The sequence below is a fragment of the Micropterus salmoides genome, unplaced genomic scaffold (genome assembly GCF_014851395.1).
Source record: "Micropterus salmoides isolate LMB-PRFRI ecotype aquatic unplaced genomic scaffold, ASM1485139v1 Ms_hic_scaffold_1, whole genome shotgun sequence".
Taxonomy (NCBI): domain Eukaryota; kingdom Metazoa; phylum Chordata; class Actinopteri; order Centrarchiformes; family Centrarchidae; genus Micropterus; species Micropterus salmoides.
In genome coordinates, this window is record NW_024040040.1 from 54,923,312 (window position 1) to 54,945,208 (window position 21,897).

At 40.8% G+C, this 21,897-nt stretch overlaps 1 protein-coding gene across 1 annotated transcript in view; it reads left to right on the top strand.

The window, feature by feature from the left end:
- The window catches only part of LOC119897029 (NACHT, LRR and PYD domains-containing protein 12-like), a gene marked incomplete at its 5' end in the record, with an annotated part of 83,288 nt that overhangs the window by 35,467 nt on the left and 25,924 nt on the right, over positions 1–21,897 (top strand). The window contains 1 exon segment of the mRNA XM_038710546.1: positions 18,341–18,517. Coding sequence (XP_038566474.1) covers positions 18,341–18,517 — 177 coding nt within the window.

Below are 21,897 nucleotides of genomic sequence, written 5' to 3' on the forward strand. Positions count from 1 at the left end.
TTACTCTTGTATATCTGATATGTTTAATTAACAGTTGATTGATGTTTGGTAAGTGCACCAACAAACTGGGCGAGCTGGTGAGGAAGGCCGGCTCGGTGGTGGGGATGGAAGTGGACAGTGTGGAGGCAGTGACTGAGAGGAGGATGAGAGGGAAGCTGAAAACCATCATGGAAAACCCCTCTCATCCTCTCTATGCTGAGCTGAGGCAGCTCAGGAGCTCCTTCAGCCACAGACTCATCCAGCCCCGAGCCTCAAAGAGTTTTGGAGGCTCATTTGTGCCGTCAGCCATCAGGTTCCACTAGGGGTGTGGAAAATAACTGATCTTTAGATGCATCGCGATGCGGACTTGGACGATTCTGAATCCATTGACAAATGTCAGTAATGGATTATCTAGAGGTTAACTGATAATATAATGTTGAAGGAACGAAAAAGGCATGTATAACATGTATAATCATAAATACTCTAATAAAAATACCTCTGAAGGTACTACATGTGCTTACACATCCAAAAGTACCTCCAGAGATTAGTTTGAAACCAGGACACAACAAAATACTGTTGAACAGTTCACAACATCCTCCGACTGCTTTTAACCTACAGTATTAGGTTTTAACCCGCCCATTTAAGCTAGCATCACGCTGCACTTTTAGCTCTCTGCTAAAGGTTACAAACTTTACTCACCGGAGTTTCCAGGAATAAAAAAAACGCCTTCAGCAAATGGCGGCTTTCAGAAATCTGGAATGATGCCGTTTTTACACTTAAGACCTGCTTCTGGGCCCGTGGGATCTCGTTTTTCCAACTGCGTCTTAGCCGCTTCTCTCTGTTCTTCCTCGGTGCGGTCTGGTGCTAAAGTGACTGCACACTGTTGGAACTACTGGATGCGCCGAGGGTCAAAATAGCGCTGCTTTAAGGCCCGTATTTTTTATGTGGGCTATAGTCTATGATAAGGAGACACGGTTGAGATGGGCGGTTTAACCAGAAACCGTATTTTCACCTGTTTCCTGTGTTAAACACAAAGTCAATATTGAGTTTTTTTATTCGTTAGCCTTTGGAACGCAAGTAATGTTCCATTTCAAAACATTATTTACTAGTTTTATTTTGAAAGCGTAACCGGACGTATTTATTGTTGCTAACTTGACGGCGAGACGTCCAAAAACGGTGTTGTGTTAACCCAGGCCGTAAAAAAGCTGAGACTTAAGAAGCCTAACTGAGACTATTTTCAGTCTCCTTTGTAATGCTTTGTAGGGCCTAAGATAGTCCTTACTTAAGAGGGAAAATACTTAATTTCCTTAAACTTTCTAAATGATCGTATGAAACACAGGCGCATATATATAGTTTTTCATTGGAATAATACTTTTTAGATTAGATTCTTTATTGTCCTTTTCAGGAAATTTGTTTCCACAATCTGTACGTACATTACCTCACATAATAATAATAATAATAATAATAATAATAATAATCTTTATTTGTAGAGCACTTTTCAAAAACAAGTTACAAAGTGCTTTAACAAGTGTAAAGAATAATACAAAAAAAACAAGAGCATGAAAAATTAATATAAAATTAGTGAAATACAATAAAATAAAAGGGATAAAATAAAGTCAAATAAGATCGGGAAAGGCTCTCCTATAAAAGTATGTTTTAAGAAGGGACTTAAAAGAGTTCACTGACTCAGCCGACCTGATTTCCTCGGGCAGGCTGTTCCAGAGCCTCGGGGCCCTGACAGCAAACGCTCTGTCCCCTTTAGTTTTCAGTCGAGACTCTGGAACAGACAACAGACCTCTGCCCGAGGATCTCAAGGTACGTGCTGGTGCGTATGGGACTAAAAGGTCAGAAATATAACAAGGCGAGAGGCCATGAAGAGCTTTAAAAGTGATCAATAGAATTTTAAAGTCAATTCTAAAACATACTGGGAGCCAGTGTAATGAAGCTAAAATAGGAGTAATGTGGTCATATTTCTTTGTTCTGGTTAAAAGCCTGGCAGCTGAGTTCTGGACAGTCTGGAGTCGATCAGTAGATTTTTGGGTTAAACAGGTGAAAAGGCTGTTGCAATAATCCAGGCGTGATGAGATGAAGGCGTGTAAAATGGTCTCAGTGTCCTTAAAAGTTAACATAGATCGAATTTTTGCTATATTTCTAAGTTGATAAAAACATGATTGAACAAGCTTTGTGGTGTGCTGCTCGAAATTTAAATTACTATCAAACCAAACACCAAGGTTCTTTGCCACAGGCTTAATGTGATTTACTAGGGAACCAGCAGATGGCAGTATTTGATTTGCCATCTGCTGGGACCCGATGACCAGGATTTCTGTTTTGTCTGAGTTCAGCTGGAGGAAATTATTTGACATCCATTTTTTAACTTCACAAAGGCAGTTGTTAAGTGAACTCAGCATTCCAGGGTCTGTGGATCTGACGGGCAAGTATATTTGTGTGTCATCAGCATAAATATGAAAAGAAATGCCATGTTTATGGATAATATGTCCAAGGGGAAGCAGATACAAGGAAAACAAAATGGGTCCTAAGACCGACCCCTGAGGCACACCATATTTAACTGGACAGAATGAGGAGACATAGTTGTTTACAGACACACAAAACTTGCTATTTGACAGGTAGGATGAAAACCATTCTAGGGCAGTACCAGAGATCCCCACCCAGTGCCTCAGTCTGTCTAACATGATGTTGTGATCAATGGTGTCAAAAGCAGCGCTAAGGTCCAGGAGTACCAGGACTGAGCACATGCCTTCATCAGCAGACATTAAAAGGTCATTGGTGACTTTAAGCAGGGCAGTCTCAGTGCTGTGGTACTTCCTAAAACCAGACTGAAACTTTTCAAATATTTTGTTATTTTCCAGTAGAGCAAGCAGCTGTTTGGACACAATTCTTTCTAGAATCTTTGCAATAAAAGGCAGTTTTGAAATTGGTCTAAAATTATGTGGGAGGGAGGGATCTAAACCAGGTTTCTTTAAAAGTGGGTTCACGCAAGCCGTTTTAAAATAATCAGGGACACAACCAGTAGATAGGGAGCTGTTGAAAACAGAGATCAAATGGGGCCCAACAGAATCTATTACTTTCAGTAAAAATTTTGTAGGTATTACATCAAGTGGGCTGGAGGACACTCTCATTTGTGATACTGTTTTTAAAAGCTCAGACAAATCGATGGGATAAAACTGGTTAAAACTCTGTTGTTGCTGGTGAGGAACCTCTGAGTAAGAAGCCACGGGGGTAATAGAGGCTCTGATTGACACCACCTTATTGGTAAAATAAGATAAAAACAATTCACAGTCATCATTACTTCCAGCTGACGCACAAGGAGGGGTTGGGTTTACCAGCTGATCCACAGTCTTAAACAGAAACCTGGGATTGTGTTTATGTGTAGTAATGAGTTCAGAAAAATAGTGTGTTCTCGCATCCTTAACCAAGTTATTGTAGTTAATTAATAAATCCTTCAGACTGAGGTAATGGACTTGGAGACTGGATTTTTTCCATCTGCGCTCTGCTTTCCTGCATTCCCTTTTTAGGCTGCGAATGCTGTCATTTATCCAGGGTTGCTTACTAGCTTTAGACGTAGGCCTAACCTTTAGAGGAGCAGTAATATTTAGTGACGACAAGCAGATATGATTGAAGTGATCGACCAGATTGTTAGTGTTGGAATCAGACAGGTGTTGGCTTTGGCTCTGAAAGAATGCGCAAAACTTTGAAACACTTTGTTTATTAAAGATGCGAGAACACACGGAGCTTGGTGAGGCGGCATGAGTAACAGGAGAATCGCAGCTAAAAACAATACATCTGAGGTCAGATATGGTCATGTCCACTAATTCCACAGAGGAAATGCTGACACCCAGGGTAAAAACCAAGTCCAGTGTTTGACCACGGTTATGTGTTTGCCCTTTGACATGTTGTTTGAAGTTAAAAGAAGTGGCCATATTTAAAAAGTCAGTTGCATCAAGATTGGTGGGGTCATCAACATGAATATTAAAATCGCCACAAAGAACAATTCTGTCATAATTTAAAACCAGAGTAGATAAAAATTCAGGAAGTTCTGATAAAAATCCTCCAGGCGGTTTTGGGGGGCGATAAATTATAACAAATATGATAGGTTGCAGCCCTCCAACTTTAAGAGTGAGAACTTCAAAGGAGTTAAATTCATCACAGGGTACTTGATGGCATTTAAAATTTTTCCTATACACGCTCACTAGCCCACCACCACGACCACTGACCCTCGGTTGACTAAAACAATCATATTGAGGCGGACACAGTTCAGCTAGCTGGCTATAGTCATTCATCTGCAACCAGGATTCAGTTAAAAACATAAAATCTAGATTTGCAGACAAGATAAAATCATTTAAGATAAAAGTCTTACTTGAAAGTGATCTCACATTGAAGAGAGCCATTTTAAATGAGTTTGTTCTGGGTGCTGGAGTTGGTGCAGTTGTCCTAATCCTTAAGAGATTACTAATATTTCTGTGTGGGATGTGCACGTTTCGGTTTACTGGTCTATGCGTGATGATGACAGGAATGGAAGTCTGTGGAACAGCGCTGGGAGCAGACGGCTGTGGAATTAGACACATACAACAAGAAATTCTTAGAGTAGTCTGGTAGTGTGAGCGCTGGCGCCAACTGTAACCTCTGTTTGATTGTTTCAAATGCCACAAGGCCTTCCTGTGTCCAGGTCAGATTGCTATGAAGTTGAGCGTTCCCAGTATCCTTAACCATAGCTCTCAAAGGTCCCGTTAAGCTAGAATAATCCTCAACCCATGCTGAAGAATAACCAGCAATACCAAGAAACGTCAACATCTCTCTGACAGTTCTGGGCTTTGGAGCCTTGCGAATAGCCTCCAATTGACAATCAGAAATGCTTCTGTGTCCATGCGTTATTGTCTGACCCAAATATACAACCTTCTCCTGGCAATATTGCAACTTCTTTTGGGAGGCCTTATGCCCCTTTTCTGCCAATATTTGTAGCAATTTAATTGAGTCTTTGTGACATGTTTCTTCATCTTGTGAACAGATCATAATATCGTCGACATATTGAATCACAGTACTCTGCAATATCTGATCTATCCCTACCAAATCATCTTTCAATACTTTGTTAAAAATATGAGGACTGTGTTTAAATCCTTCAGTCTCTCATACTCATAGAACTGTCCTTTATAAGTGAATCCAAATAAACCCTGACTCTCTACACTAAGAGGAACACTAAAAAATGCACCACACAAATCTAACACCGTGAAATGTCTTGCATCAGGAGGGATTTGGGCTAACAAAGTATGTGGATCCGGAACTTCTGCTGGAAAATCAGTTACCACTTCATTTACTGCTCTCAAATCATGAACCATACGATAAGTCTCATCAGGTTTCTTCACAGGCAACAAAGGCGTGTTACTCTGAGGATTTGTTGTCATCTTCAAAACACCTGCTTTCAAAAGTCCTTCAATTTGTGGTTCGATTCCTTGAATTGTTTCATCCTTCAATGGATACTGATACTTCCAAGGAGGTCTAGCTCCTGGTCGAAGTTCTACTTTCACTGGTTCGGCTGACTTCAATTCCAATTCCTTCAAGTCCAATATCGGTACTGTGTTGAGACCACAAACATTCTGGAACTTCTCGCAACATCTCCTCTTTCATAGAATCTGAGTCCATCTTGGCACTACAGCAGCATTAATCAATAACTTTAACAAATTTCAGAACACAGTTTTCCCCTTGATCAAATTCCCTTCTCTATTTCTTTATTCATATATATACAGTGGGGGAAATAAGTATTTGACCCCTTGCTGATTTTGCAGGTTTGCCCACTTACAAAGAATGCAACGATCTATAATTTTAATCATATGTACATTCTAACAGTGAAAGACAGAATCCCAAAGAAAATTCCAGAAAATCACATCATATGAATTTATAAAAATTGATAACCATCTGATGAGGAAAAACAAGTATTTGACCCCCTGGACAAACAGCATGTTAACATTTTGTAGAAAAGCCATTATTGGCCAGCACATATGTCAAACGGTTTTTATAGTTGGTGACAAGGTTTGTGCACATTTCGGCAGGGATGTTGGCCCACTCCTCCCTGCAGACAGCCTCCAAATCATTCAGGTTCCGAGGTTGTCGCCTGGCAACTCGAATTTTAAGCTCCCTCCAAAGATTTTCAATTGGATTCAGGTCTGGAGACTGGCTAGGCCACTCCAGAACCTTGATGTGCTTCTTCTTCAGCCACTCTTTTGTTGCTTTGGCGGTGTGCTTAGGGTCGTTGTCGTGCTGAAACACCCATCCTCGACCCATCTTCAGCTCTCTCACTGAGGGAAGGAGGAGATGTTGGTCCAGAATTCCACGATACATGGCCCCGTCCATCCTCCCCTCAATACGATGGAGTTGTCCCGGCCCCTTGGCTGAAAAGCACCCCCAAAGCATGATGTTGCCACCACCATGCTTGACGGTGGGGATGGTGTTCTTTGGGTTGTACTCAGTGTTCTTTGCCCTCCAAACACGACGAGTTGAGTTGAGGCCAAAAAGTTCTATTTTGGTCTCATCTGACCACATCACCTTCTTCCAGGCCTCTTCTGAATCGTCCAGGTGGTGAATGGCGAACTTCATGCGGGCCTGTACATGTTTCTTCTTGAGCAGGGGGACCTTGCGTGCGCTGCAGGATTTCAATCCATGACGGCGTAGTGTGTTACCAACCGTTTCTTTTGTAACTGTGGTCCCAGCTGCCTTCAGTTGATTCATCAGTTCCCCCCTTGTGTTTTTGGGATGATTCCTCACCGTTCGCATGATCAGGGACACCCTACGAGGCGAGATCTTGTGTGGAGGCCCAGACCGAGGGAGGTTGGCGGTGGTGTGGTGCTTCCATTTCCTGATAACTGCACCGACAGTTGATCTTTTCTCTCCAAGTTGCTTTCCGATTCTCTTGTAGCCCATCCCAGCCTTGTGCAGATCAACAATCTTGTCCCTGATGTCCGTAGAAAGCTCTTTGGTCTTGCCCATGGTGGTGATGTTGGATGCTGGTTGTTTGGGTGTTGACAGGTGTCTTTTATACAGGTAACGAGGTGAGGCAGGTGTATTTGATGTAGATAATTGGTTGGGATTGGGGCTGTGTCTTAAAGAAAGACTAACTGGCTTGTAGGAGCCAGAATACTTGCTGTTTGGTAGGGGGTCAAATACTTGTTTTTCCTCATCAGATGGTTATCAATTTTTATAAATTCATATGATGTGATTTTCTGGAATTTTCTTTGGGATTCTGTCTTTCACTGTTAGAATGTACATATGATTAAAATTATAGATCGTTGCATTCTTTGTAAGTGGGCAAACCTGCAAAATCAGCAAGGGGTCAAATACTTTTTTCCCCCACTGTATATATATATATTTTCTTCCTTCTTTATTTATTTATTGTATTATTCATATATATGTTTTCTTGAATCCTAGCCTTATCATCCTCTGCATAGTCTCTCACACACACACTAGGCTTCTCCTATTTCTCACACACACAACCGAGACACAGCAGGGCAGCTCTCCACACACACACACACACACGATAGCTATCCAGTCAACAAGAATGCATTCCTTCACACTGTTTATAAAGCATGCTTCCGCCGCACCTTTTTCCTTTATTATTTTCCTTCCTAAATTTATGCTACCTCGAGTTTGCAGATATTTAATGAGAGGCCACTTCGGACATAGTTCGTCAACACATGTATCGAGAGGTAACTTACAATTAAATTTTTCTTCTACAAGCTCCCAGTTCCTTTGAACGGACCCGAAATTCACCTAGTTCCTTTCCAGGATTTGCGGCCCATCTAAGATCGCCTTTCAAGGCCTTTTTGTCCAGATCTGCGGCGTCCTAATCCTTATATTTTCCTTTTTCCTTAACCTTATATTTTCTTCCTTATCCTTATTAATTTGTATTCAAGCCGAATGACCCTGGCCAGGGTTGCACTCTCTCTCTTTTTCCCTTACTCCAATTTACCTATTCCTTAAAGCCTAGTTTCACGCGACAGTAATTTCCATCCCACATGACTTACGGTTATAAGAATCTGAGGGCCCATATTCTTAATCTTTGCAAAGTTATGAAACCTCACTTCCCGTTACTCCTAGGCTGTTCCTTTTTCTTCCTTTTCTATCTATCTGTCTTCATTACATTCACACACACACAACCTTTTTGCGTTATCCACCACGCACACAAAATTTAGAACGGAGTCTTCTCACACATCCACCCGCAAGCATTCACACGGGATCGAACCGGTGTACCCTTTAACGCACACACAGACACACGAACTGACCAGCGCCCACAGTTTATGAGAAAACTCACCATATACGCCAGCGTCTGGAGCGCGAGTCAGCTCGATGGAGCCCTGTGCTGGAACGATAAATTCTGGCACAACACGGTCCCTTCGTGGTCGCCAATTTCTGTGGTGTCCAAACGATAATGCTGCGATGATGTGTTGAGAAGAAATCCGCTTGACACTGTTCTTGATTATAAAAGTTTATTACATCAAAGAATTCAGCATCAATTACAAGCTCTGCAGCAGATTGGAGAGTGACCCAGCCCAATGGCCACTCTGTCTCTCTGTACAGCGAACACAGCTTATATACGACATGTTTAGGTATCTGCTAAATACCATATAAGGGCACAGTCCCTTCATACACACTAATCTCTACTCCCCCTACCACTGGGTCAGAGGTCAAATTGCATAGGAGGGTTCACTCTTTGCACACCCATCAATCATTACTTCCCCTTAAGGGTTCACTGTGCCTCTCGCCAGCTCTGGGTCAGAGGTCTTAAACTGTAATGGTCGAATGCACATATGTTATACACCACACGGCTTTACATGCCAGCAGGTGGAGACAGTTGTTTGTGGCAGTGAGGCAGAGATCTGTTCAGTGAGCGGTGGTGTGTCCAGGTGTGCTGCATGAATGATTAGTCATTCACGTAAGTCATGTGTGGACCGCACCACATGCTGTATGTGCGCAGCTAACATTTCTGAGCCCCGTTTGTTTGGGTGAAGTCCGTCTGTCTTAAAAAGAGACTTTCTTTGCCAGAAAATATTAAAATTATCCACATAACACACACCAATTATCACCAAAGAGTCACCAATTATTAGTGTGGTTGGGGAGAAAAGAGGACGAGGAGATGCTGGTTGTGGGGTTCCAGAGCAGGACTGAGCAGAATCTGCTTAGAGTGCAGATTACGTCAGCAATTACAATTACAATTACATATACACAGCATGAACATACATAACAATGTGCTGTACATTTTATACACAAATTAACACCCAAACCAAGACATAACTTTTTCTTAGCAAGAACTCTTGTTGAGTAGTGTTCTGGCAGAGGGGATAAAACTCCTGCTATAGCGAGCCCGTTTCCAGACCAGGGATCTATATCTACGTCCTGATGGTAACAGAGTGAAGAATGTGTTGAGAGGATGACTGATGTCGTGTGCTATTATGTGTGCTTTCCGTAAAATGTCTTTCCTATTGAGGTCAGAGAGGTTGGTGGAGGGAGACCAATTATTTTGGAGGCGTTTTTTGTGATGCGTGTAAATTTGTTCTTATTGGTCACAGTGAGTATGTTGAAATAACAGATTGAACAGTAAAGAAGGATCGGTTGAATTATGCTTTTGTAGAGCAGCAGTAGAAGGTGGGGAGCAACCAAAAGGGATTTAAGTTTCCGGATGGCAGAGAGTCTTTGTTGGCAGCGTTTGAAAGTGTGAGTGGTATGTTGATCAAATTTCAGTTTATTGTATCTGAAGCACTCCACCCATTCAACAGCTACATTATTTATGCATGTAGAGTTGGGGGTGACATTATGGGCTGTGCTGTTGGTGTTGGGTGTGTTAATCAACATTTCTTTTGTTTTTGCAACATTCATCTGAAGATAATTATTTGAACACCACTGCGTGAGGTGAGAGATGGAGTCTTGATAGCTTAAAACAGAGTTTTTGTTATTAAGGAGACCAAGAACAACAGTGTCGTCAGAGTACTTGATATATGTGGTAACAGGTGAGGGGCTGGTGCATTCATTGGTGTATAGAGGAAACAGAAACGGACTCAGGACACAACCTTGTGGGGCTCCGGTGTTGGTGATGATGGTAGGGGACGTCGCACAATCCACTGTGACCGTTTGTGGTCTGTCGCTGAGGAAGCTGTATACCCAGTGGATGAGAACTGAGGGGACGTTGAGATGTTGGAGTTTCCTCATCATCTGGTGACGCTGAATAGTGTTGAAGGCAGAACTAAAGTCAATAAAAAGAAGTCTGGCGAAATTCCCAGTTGATTCAAGATGTTGTAGTAAGGAGTGCAGAAGGCATGCCACTGCATCTTCTGTCCCCCTTTTGGCCTCGTAGGCAAACTGTAAAGGATCCAATTGTGGTCCGACAATTGGAAGGATTTCATTGTCAATTCCAACAAGTCATATTTCTTTTAACTCATCGGCAGCCCCGTTAAGTGAGTGGAGTGTTTGTGTAGCCTAAATAAAGGTTTAAACACAGCTGGAATGCATTTGGTTTAGGGTCAATGACGTGACGCCTACATTTTGTGTCCAACCTGATTTTTTTCACAAAAAAAAGGTTGAAAACATAAAAACATACCATATAAATACAGGACCTCTCCCATATACTGTATGTACTCTCCTTTAACTTTAAAAAAAACATCTGTTTGTAATTTTTCTGATAATTGAAGTCTCAAAATGTCATGTGGTGCGACCATCCGGGCATGACTGCTGTTTTGGAAACTTCTTTGGAATTACTTTAAATCTAATCAAAATTGTGTTTTGCCCTATTTGGCATGATTTCCAAAATGTTTTGTCGTCCTCTTCAAAATCACAAAGCATCTGTATTTATATTTCCATAATAATACACAAGCAAACTTTGTCCAATGATGTCCATTTTATGAAATATCATGTGGTGCGACCATCAACAAACGACTTTTATGTTGAAATCCATTAGAAGACAGGAAGTTGAATAATGTACCAATTTTGCCAAGGACCCATTAAAACAGCAAGTAGGTTTTTAACTATTTCTCAAAGCTGGAAAAATTTAAAATTGTAACAGCTGGTATGTAGTTGCCACTTTTGGATATCATGTGGTTTGACCTCAGAAAAACAATTACTATAAAGTTATTTCTACCAATATTTGTTTTGATTATAAATTTCATGGAGTCCTGTTGTAGGAAGCTAGCTTGTTTTGTTTAGGTGGCCTATTCTCTGCCTGTAAATTTTGATTAAATTAGAAAATATCATGTGGTGCGACCGCTGAAAAGTGGTTTCCATGATTGGCAATTTAGTTTTTGTCCTTTTATTTTCAATGTTTGATTTTTACATATAAAGTACTTTTATTGTAGTAGAATTTGAAATAGATTTTTCTAATTTGACACACTTTTTCTTACATTTCAGAAACAACGGATTATCTTTATACAATATCATGAGAAAAATGCCCCAAAAAATATTTAGATAAATATTTACTTGTAATTCCACTTTGGTAACAAAGCAATATTAGAAATATGAAATTAATTGTAATTGTTTTAGCAGATGCCACTCCCAAGTAAAAAAAGACTGCTCGCCATGGACAGCATGTTAATTTTGACCCTACAGCAAAAGCAAAAAATATTGCGTCTTAAAGAAAATTTAAAATGAAAACTATACAAAGCAACATGTTGCTCTTGTGCGTGTTTCCATTTCTTAGGAGGAAATGCATTTTTTTTTGTAAACATGTGTGTCTAGACCAGTGGTTCTCAACCTTTTGTGGGCCAGCTCCCCCCCTATCCATTATCCAGGTCCCTTACCGCCCCCCATCAAAATATTGTTGATTTTTTTATTGTTACTATTGTTATTAAATACATGGAAAAGGTAACAAAAAGACATGTGAAAAGTAATTATATTTAACTAATAAGTGAATATTCCTCCCAATAACTGTGTGTGAACCCAGATGCTGTTTTCTTGGATGGGGCACTTAATAAGTGGGGGGTATGGGGTCCTCCCCCAGAAGATTTTGAGCATTAAACACTTAATTTCCTGCATTCTGGTGAAAATTTCTCTTCCAATTTCTGCCTTTTCTGCACCAGTTTATGGTGGAAATGTCAAAAAATTCAGGTGGCCAGTGACAATTCAAAATATATCATTATAATAGAATATAATGTAGTGAGGCTCTCAGGCATTCTCATTGCTTTTAAATATTTTCTCCTGTAGATCAACTTATTTAATATCATCCCTGCTGAGTCAACACACATGATTAAGTCTTCCCTCCTCTTTTGTGGGGAAGTAACCTTTTTAAATGTGTTTGTGGCCCCTTTTCATCTCAGTAATAAATTAATCGTTTTAATTCAGTTATTGACTGGACTTTATTAGCTCATCTGTTAATAATCATAACTCAGTGTTTCCCACAGAATGACAGTGTAACTGTGGCGCAGATGCAGCCTGTTAGCCTGGAAAACCCAGCTGTATTCTAACATTAACTTAGCTCCTTATTAGCTTGGCTCTTTACATGCTTGCTAATAACTTTTGATAGCTGGGTCTCCGACATTGACAGCGTTGTGTTGGACAGATTTGTGCAGCTGTGTTGAAAACAGACGCCCCCGGTACTCTGGGCGATGTTACTGATTTTTTTTAACTCCGAAACCCGCCGATGTTGTTGCTCCGAGTCCAAGCGGGCGCCATCTTGATTACTGCGCAATACCTGCAAGCTGCCTGCCTGCTGTCGTCTTTTTCTGCAGAGAGAAAACATGCCGCTTGAGAACACACGGTGTTTTTTGCCATTTTGTGGCCGATCCGTTGGAGATATATAGACATGCAGGGTATCAAATGAGAAAGGTCTGCTGTGGGATTGTGTTCTCAATCTACAGGCCTGTAAATCATGGGAGTGCTTTTGGTGACAGGAATGTTGATGAATACTCCTGTTTTTAATCAATATTTCAATGATATCTATAAATAAAAGTCAGCATTTTAACAATAAATATTGCCAAAATATGGAAATTCGTCTGGTATATTTGAAAATGTTGTATGATAACTGTTGTATTTTAGTTTATTGTCATCAGATTTACAGTTACAATTGCATTCTAGGTATATTAGAAGATATTCAGTTGCATTAAAAGTTTCCTCAGGATGGTTTTGATGGTTTATTGCATTAAAATATATCTTTTTCTTTATTGCATCTCCATGTAGTCTGTAAAAGTAAAATAAAAATATTAATACACAATGGATGTATATTCCTTAGCTTCTGACTTTTCAAAGGAGACCAATTCAATTCAATTTTATTTATATAGCGCCAAATCACAACAACAGTTATCTCACAGCGCTTTTCATAAAAGAGCAGGTCTAGACCGTACTCTGTGATGCTATTTACAGAAGCCCAACAGTTCCCACCAAGAGCAGCACTAGGCGACAGAGGCAAGGAAAAACTTCCTTTAAGAGGCAGAAACCTCGAGCAGAACCATGGCTCAGGGTGGGCGGCCGAGAGAGAGAGAGAGGGAGGGAGAGAGAGAGAGAGAGAGGGAGAGAGATGTAAGGAGAGAGAGAGAGAAAAAAGAGAGAAAAGAGAGGGATGGAAGGAGAGAGAGAGAGAGAGAGAGGGGAGGGAGGCAGCCTACACAATATACACACAGAGGTACAGACAGTAAAGGTGATGTTGCTATAGACTAAATGAAAAATGGTACAGATATTTATAGCAGTGTTAATGATAACAATCGTAATGTTAATGATTATAATAACAATAGGACTAGCAACAATAGTCGTTGCAGCAGAGGGTGTCGAGCAGGAACACGGGGGCAGCAGGTGACCCGCAACCACAGATCCAGACTCCACAGCTCCAGAGCCAGAAACACCTGCAGGAAGTGATAGGAGAGAGGAGAGGGACGAGAAAGCACAAGACTACCAGAAAGGGGAGAAGTTGTGTTAGTAACATGCAATAATGGGATGAGGTTGCATACAGAGGGAGAGAAAGTAGAGGAGAGAGGAGCTCAGTGCATCATGGGAAATCCCCCAGCAGTCTAGGCCTATAGCAGCATAACTAAGGGATGGTTCAGGACTCACCTGAGCCAGCCCTAACTATAAGCTTTATCAAAGAGGAAAGTCTTAAGCCTACTCTTAAATGTGGAGATGGTGTCTGCCTCCTGAACCCAAACTGGAACCTGGTTCCACAGGAGAGGAGCTTGATAGCTGAACGCTCTGGCTCCTAGTCTACTTTTGGAGACTCTAGGAACCACAAGTAATCCTGCATTCTGGGAGCGCAGTGCTCTGGTGGGGTAGTAAGGTACTATGAGCTCTTTAAGATAAGATGGTGCCTGACCATTAAGAGCTTTGTAGGTAAGAAGAATGATTTTAAATTCTATTCTGGATTTTACTGGAAGCCAATGCAAAGAAGCTAAAACAGGAGAAATATGATCTCTTTTCCTGGTTCCTGTCAGAACAGGTGCTGCAGCATTCTCAATCAGCTGAAGAGTCTTAATGGACTTTTTCGAGCAGCCTGATAATAAGGAATTGCAGTAATCCAGCCTAGAAGTAACAAATGCATGGACTAGTTTTTCTGCATCATTTTTAGACAGGATGATTTTCGCAATATTACGTAGGTGAAAAAAGGCGGTCCTTGAAATTTGCTTAATGTGAGACTTAAACGACATGTCCTGATCAAAGATAACTCCAAGATTCCTCACAGTGCTGCTGGAGTCCAGGGCGATGCCATCCAGGGAAACTATATCTTTAGATAATGCGTCACGGAGGTGCTTAGGCCCCAGAACAATAACTTCAGTTTTATCTGAGTTTAACATTAGAAAATTACACGTCATCCAGGTTTTAACATCCTGAAGGCACATTTGAAGTTTAGCTAACTGATGAGTTTCATCTGGTTTGATCGATAGATATAACTGAGTATCATCTGCATAACAATGAAAGCTTATGGAATATTTCCTGATAATATTGCCTAAAGGAAGCATATATAAAGTGAAGAGGATTGGTCCGAGGACAGATCCTTGAGGAACTCCATGACTAACTTTGGCATGCATGGAGGACTCATCGTTAACATGTACAAACTGAAATCGATCTGATAAATAGGACTTAAACCAGCTTAGAGCGGTTCCTTTAATGCCAATGAAATATTCCAGTCTCTGCAATAGGATCTGATGGTCAATGGTATCAAATGCAGCACTAAGATCTAATAAAACCAGTACAGAGACAAGTCCTTTGTCTGATGGAATAAGGAGGTTGTTAGTAATTTTCACCAGTGCTGTCTCTGTGCTATGATGAGCTCTAAATCCTGACTGAAAATCCTCAAATAAACTATTGCTCTGTAAAAAGTCACACAGCTGTTTAGCAACTGCTTTCTCCAGAACCTTAGAGAGAAATGGAAGGTTAGATATAGGTCTATAGTTGGCTAAAACATCCGGATCAAGTTTGGGCTTTTTCAGAAGAGGTTTAATTACAGCTGCTTTAAAGTACTGTGGTACATAGCCTGTTGATAAAGATAGATTAATCATATCTTGTGGAGAAGTGCTGAGTAAGGATAAAACATCTTTAAGCAACCTAGTCGGGATGGGGTCTAAGAGGCAGGTTGATGGTTTAGATGAAGAAATAATTGAAGTTAATTGGTAAAGATTGAGGGAAGCAAAATAGTCTAAACATGTATCTGGTTCTACAGCTGTTTCTAAGGTTCCTGAGTTTAGAGATAAGTCGGTGCCAGTTGAGGGCAGGTCTTGGTGAATTTTGTTTCTAATTGTTAGAATTTTATCATTGAAGAAGCTCATGAAGTCGTAACTACTGAGAGCTATGGGAATACTTGGCTCAATAGAGCTGTGACTCTCTGTCAGCCTGGCTACAGTGCTGAAAAGAAACCTGGGGTTGTTCCTATTTTCCTCTATTAATGACGAGTAGTACGCTGCTCTGGCATTACGGAGGGCCTTCCTATAAGTTTTAAGACTATCTTGCCAAATTAAACGAGAGTTTTCCACTTTGGTGGAACGCCAATTCCTCTCAAGTTTCTGCGATATTTGCTTTAATCTGCGAGTTTCAGTATTATACCATGGAGCTAACCGTCTTTGTTTTAGTATTTTCTTTTTTAGAGGGGCTACAGAGTCGAGTGTCATTCGCAGCGAGCCTGCAGCACTATCAACAAGATGATCGATTTGGGAGGGACTGAAATTAGCATAGGAGTCCTCTGTTACTTTGTGACTTGATAATGAATTTAGAGCTGATGGAATCGCATCCTTAAATTTAGCTACAGCACTATCGGACAGACATCTTGTATATAAATATTTGCCCAATGGCGTGTAGTTCAGCAATACAAACTCAAAAGTTATCAAACAGTGGTCGGATAAAGAGGGATTCTGTGGGAACACCACTAAATGTTCAATTTCAATACCATACACCAAAACAAGGTCGAGGGTGTGGTTAAAACAGTGAGTCGGTTCATGAACACTCTGAGAGAAGCCAATGGAATCTAAGAGAGAGATAATGAATGTGAGTATTAATATGACTGGGAGGGGTGGATTCTTTAGGCTAACATATTCTCCATCACCCAGCCAGGTTTCAGTAAGACAAAATAAATCAATATCATAATCTGATATTAGTTCATTTACTAGTTCACCTTTAGAAGAGAGAGATCTGATGTTTAAGAGTCCACATTTAACTCTCCTATAAGTTTGCACTATTGCTCTTGTGGTTTTAATTTTTATGAGGTTTTTATGCACAGCTCTTCTTCTGTTTACCTTTTTAAATAATTTCAATGGTCGGGGGGCAGACACCGTCACTATAGGATTTTCACTAAGTAACTCCTGAAATGGAGGAGCAGAGAAGTGTGTTAAACTGCGACTCTGCCTCCTGGTCTCAACTCTGGGTTGTCATGGATTTGGTCCACTAATAAACTTGGCCAGATTTCTATAAATGAGAGCTGCTGCTTCCCAAGTGGGATGGATGCCGTCTCTGGTCAGATTTGGCAGGGGTCCAGAGAAAACTACAGTGTCCGACATTGTTTTTGCATATGTACACACCGACTCAACATTAATCTTAGTGACCTCCGATTGGCGTAACCGGGAGTCATTACCGCCGACGTGAATAACAATCTTACTGTATTTACGTTTATCCTTAGCCAGCAGTTTCAAATAAGACTCAATGTCGCCCGCTCTGGCCCCAGGGATGCACTTAACTATGGCCGCTGGCTTCACTAACTTCACGTTTCTCAAAATGGAGCTGCCAATGATCAGAGTTGGTTTCTCAGCGGGTGTGTCGCTGAGTGGGGAAAATCTGTTAGAAACGTGAACAGGTTGATGATGCCCCGTGGACTTTGAATGCTTACGACTATTACTCCATAGGACAGTCACCCAGCCCCCCCCCCTTCCTGGCTGCACAGGGGATGCCGGGGGACGGCTACCAGAGGCTAACTCAGGCCGTTCCGCACCGACTACCGGGGACTGGCTAGCTACAGTAGCTAAAGACTGATCTACCAAGGTGCAGAGCCGGACTTCTAAATCACTGAGCCTCGCCTCCATGTCTATAAATAAACTACACTTATTACACGTACCATTACTGCTAAAGGAGGCAGAGGAGTAACTGAACATCTGACACACCGAGCAGGAGAGAGAGAGGGAGAAGGAGAAGCCATCACTAGATGCTAAGCTAAAGTCGCTAACGGCTAAGCTAAAGTACTGTAGCATCAGCTACCAAAACTTTAGAACAAGTATGAGATTGAACAGCAGTCACTAAAAGATGGAAAGAAGTGTGAGTGCTTAGGCAAAATTACTGTAAAGAATAAGTGTTTATCGGACAGTTGGCCGCTGTAATCTAACAAATGTAACTGGTATTTAGTGAGAGCAGCACAACATGGTACCAACACACAAGCACCGGACACGGAAATGAGTCGACACGCTTACCGCAGTACGTCAGCAACCTCGTCAATGGTTTATAAATAATGAATTCCGTATTTACTAATACTTCACTAATGCTTTACAGTGTGTAGTTATTATAAAGTGCTATATTTCTTTGTTTCTGTTGGTTTCAATGTGTTTTCACAAATAATGTCTGATCACTGATATTGATCCTTCAGAACACACACACACACACACACACACACACACACACACACACACACACACACACACACACACACACACACACTGGCCTGAGATCAGCAGCATGTTATTGATCTGTGTTGACATGAATAGGTGTATGAATGTTGTGCTGACATTTGGATGATGTCTGTAGAAGGCTGACATTATGATGATCCACAATAACACAAAGACAAAGTCACTCTACTCATTTTAGGGAAAAGCTCATTGATTAGGACATAGTAATGTTGAGCTCCACATTTAAAACCTGAACACATCTGATTGGATTAGAAATGGATTTTTATCTCCATCATTTATTCTTTATTCAGATTTTGCGGCTGCAGTTTGTCAGAGATCAGCTGTGCTTCTCTGGCCTCAGCTCTGAAGTCCAACCCCTCCCATCTGAGAGAGCTGGACCTGAGAGGAAACTACGAGCTGCAGGATTCAGGAGTGAAGCTGCTGTGTGGTTTTCTGGAGGATCCACACTGCGGACTGGAGACTCTGAGGTCAGTTCACTGACTCTCTGTTACTCTTGTAGATCTGATATGTTTAATTAACAGTTGATTGATGTTTGGTAAGTGCACCAACAAACTGGGCGAGCTGGTGAGGAAGGCCAGCTCAGTGGTGGGGATGGAAGTGGACAGTGTGGAGGCAGTGACTGAGAGGAGGATGAGAGGGAAGCTGAAAACCATCATGGACAACCCCTCTCATCCTCTCTATGTTGAGCTGAGGCAGCTCAGGAGCTCCTTCAGCCACAGACTCATCCAGCCCCGAGCCTCAAAGAGCTTTGGAGGCTCATTTGTGCCGTCAGCCATCAGGCTCCACTAGGGGTGTGGAAAATAACTGATCTTTAGATGCATCGCGATGCGGACTTGGACGATTCTGAATCCATTGACAAATGTCAGTAATGGATTATCTAGAGGTTAACTGATAATATAATGTTGAAGAAACGAAAAAGGCATGTATAACATGTATAATCATAAATACTCTAAATAAAAATACCTCTGAAGGTACTACATGTGCTTACACATCCAAAAGTACTTCCAGAGATTAGTTTGAAACCAGGACACAACAAAATACTGTTGAACAGTTCACAACATCCTCCGACTGCTTTTAACCTACAGTATTTGGTTTTAACCCGCCCATTTAAGCTAGCATCACGCTGCACTTTTAGCGCTCTGCTAAAGGTTACAAACTTTACTCACCGGAGTTTCCAGGAATAAAAAAAACACCTTCAGCAAATGGCGGCTTTCAGAAATCTGGAGTGATGCTGTTTTTACACTTAAGACCTGCTTCTGAATACTTTTTAACTATTTCTCAAAGCTGGAAAAATTTAAAATTGTAACAGCTGGTATGTAGTTGCCACTTTTGGATAACATGTAGTATGACCTCAGAAAAACAATTAATATAAAGTTATTTCTACCAATATTTGTTTTAATTATAACTTTCATGGAGTCCTGTTGTAGGAAGCTAGCTTGTTTTGTTTAGGTGGCCTATTCTCTGCCTGTAAATTTTGATTAAATTAGAAAATATCATGTGGTGCGACCGCTGAAAAGTGGTTTCCATGATTGGCAATTTAGTTTTTGTCCTTTTATTTTCAATGTTTGACTTTTACATATAAAGTACTTTTATTGTAGTAGAATTTGAAATAGATTTTTCTAATTTGACACACTTTTTCTTACATTTCAGAAACAACGGATTATTTGTAGTCTTTGTACAATATCATGAGAAAAATGCCCCAAAAAAACATTTAGAACTTGTAATTCCACTTTGGTAACGAAGCAATATCAGTAATATTTATTAATATTTAATTGTTCTCAATCTACAGGCCTGTAAATCATGGGACGCTTTTGGTGACAGGAATGTTGATGAATACTCCTGTTTTTATCAATACTTCAATGTTTTGTCATTTGAAAATGTGTTTTAAAGATATCTATAAATAAAAGTCAGCATTTTAACAATACATATTGCCAAAATATGGAAATACGTCTATATTTGAAAATGTTGTATGATAACTGTTGTATTTTAGTTTATTTTCATCAGATTTACAGTTACAATTGCATTCTAGGTATATTAGAAGACATTCAGTTGCATTAAAATATAGCTTTTTCGTTATTGCATCTCCATGTAGTCTGTAAAAGTAAAATAAATATATTAATACACAATGGATTCATATTCCTTAGCTTCTGACTTTTCAAAGGAGACCAGAATTATGCATCTAGGCCAAATGGTTGAGGAGTTATTCCTGATTCATTTGGGTTTGTAATTTTAGGCGTTTTTTCTGGAAAAAGGGGCCTGTTTTCAACAGGTTAACGAGGGAGAGAGAGAGCGAGAGATCAACGAGCGAGAGGATGTGCTGCGCGAATACGCGCTGCCTGCAGCACAAATACAAAAATCAATATGTGCCGTTCAGCACTGATATTGTGGCAGGCCGCCACAAATAAATGAACGTACGGGAAACACTGTAACTTATCTGCTCATGTTCAAACCTTTCTGCACATTCAGAATCTCTCACACATATCTGTGTTCTCTGACATGCAAAGAAAAATGGGAATTCATAATATTTAACTACATGCCCTATACTGCATTATGTTAATGATTCGCTAAACTGAATGAGACGAGGAGGCGCTCATGCCGGGGGAAAACGAAACTAACCGACAGCACCTGTGATCAGACAGAAAGCTCACGAATAATTCAACACACTTAAACTTCAGCACCTCTGATAAAGTGCCGCTAAAAATCCCCACCAGAGCAAGTCAGGGCTTCAGTTTTTAACGTTACATTTTTAGAGCCTACTGAAACTACAGTATATTTTTTGGCACAAACTGTCTGCGACTCACAGCGCGAGGTGGGTCCACGTCACTCGCTGGTGTCGCAGCGAAGCTGCTTTCAGGGTGAGTCCGACAGCGGAATATCCCTCTTATAAATGTGTAACCACTGCGATAACAAGACGTTCACGGTGTATTCCTCAGAGAAATAAACACTTTTCCAACAAGAAAGAGAGCGTCAGTTTTCCAGAGTTTACACAGTAAACGCCATGTGGGTAAAGTCTTAGAGATGATACTCTGACTTCCTGTTCCCGTGAAGGCAGCAGGAAGCTGCACCACAAGTAGCTGACAGAGAAAAAATGCAGTCTCGTCCAGTGGCAGTGGACTAAACTGGCAGGCTTTAATGTTGCAGACCACAGTTGTTTGCAGGTAGTTTAAAGTTTAAACTCGTATTGTTGTGAATCTTAAGTGTAAACTCGCCTTAGAATTTCCAACCAACGAACGCCCCGCAAAAGCAGCTCAGCGCCCCTTATCGTCCTCGGAACGCCCCCGTTGAGAAACACTAGTGTAGACGCCCGTCCTCACTTGATTTATTGTGCTGCTTTACGACCCATGTTTAGGTTTTTAACGACCTCTATTGGCCGTGTTGGCTGAGTCAAACCCAGGACTTTCACACAGGAGAACCGCGTTCCATTCCCCTGTGAAATCAAGTAAATGTAGAGTTATTTTCAGTTTGAAGCCAACTTTAGCCCTAACAAAATGTAGCAAAGCATTTATTTCAACAGAAATGGTGGTGCCTTGAACATCCTGTTGCGTACGCCAGCCACTGGACTTCACTGTCTTTTAAATGTGGCTGCTGATTGGGTAACACCTCTGACACACCCAATAAATGAGGAAAAACATACCTGCAGTTAATGAAATTAGATTAAATATATTGTCAAGTTATGTTTGTTCTTCTATGTTTGTTCTTTTAAATTTTAATAATGATATCTGGTAAAATATATTTTTTGTTTAGAAGTTTTTGTTCATTGATCTCCTTAAATATATTTTTTAATGATATGCAGTGTTCATGTCATTTGGAGCGACCACTCATCATGTGGTGCGACCAATAATAACAA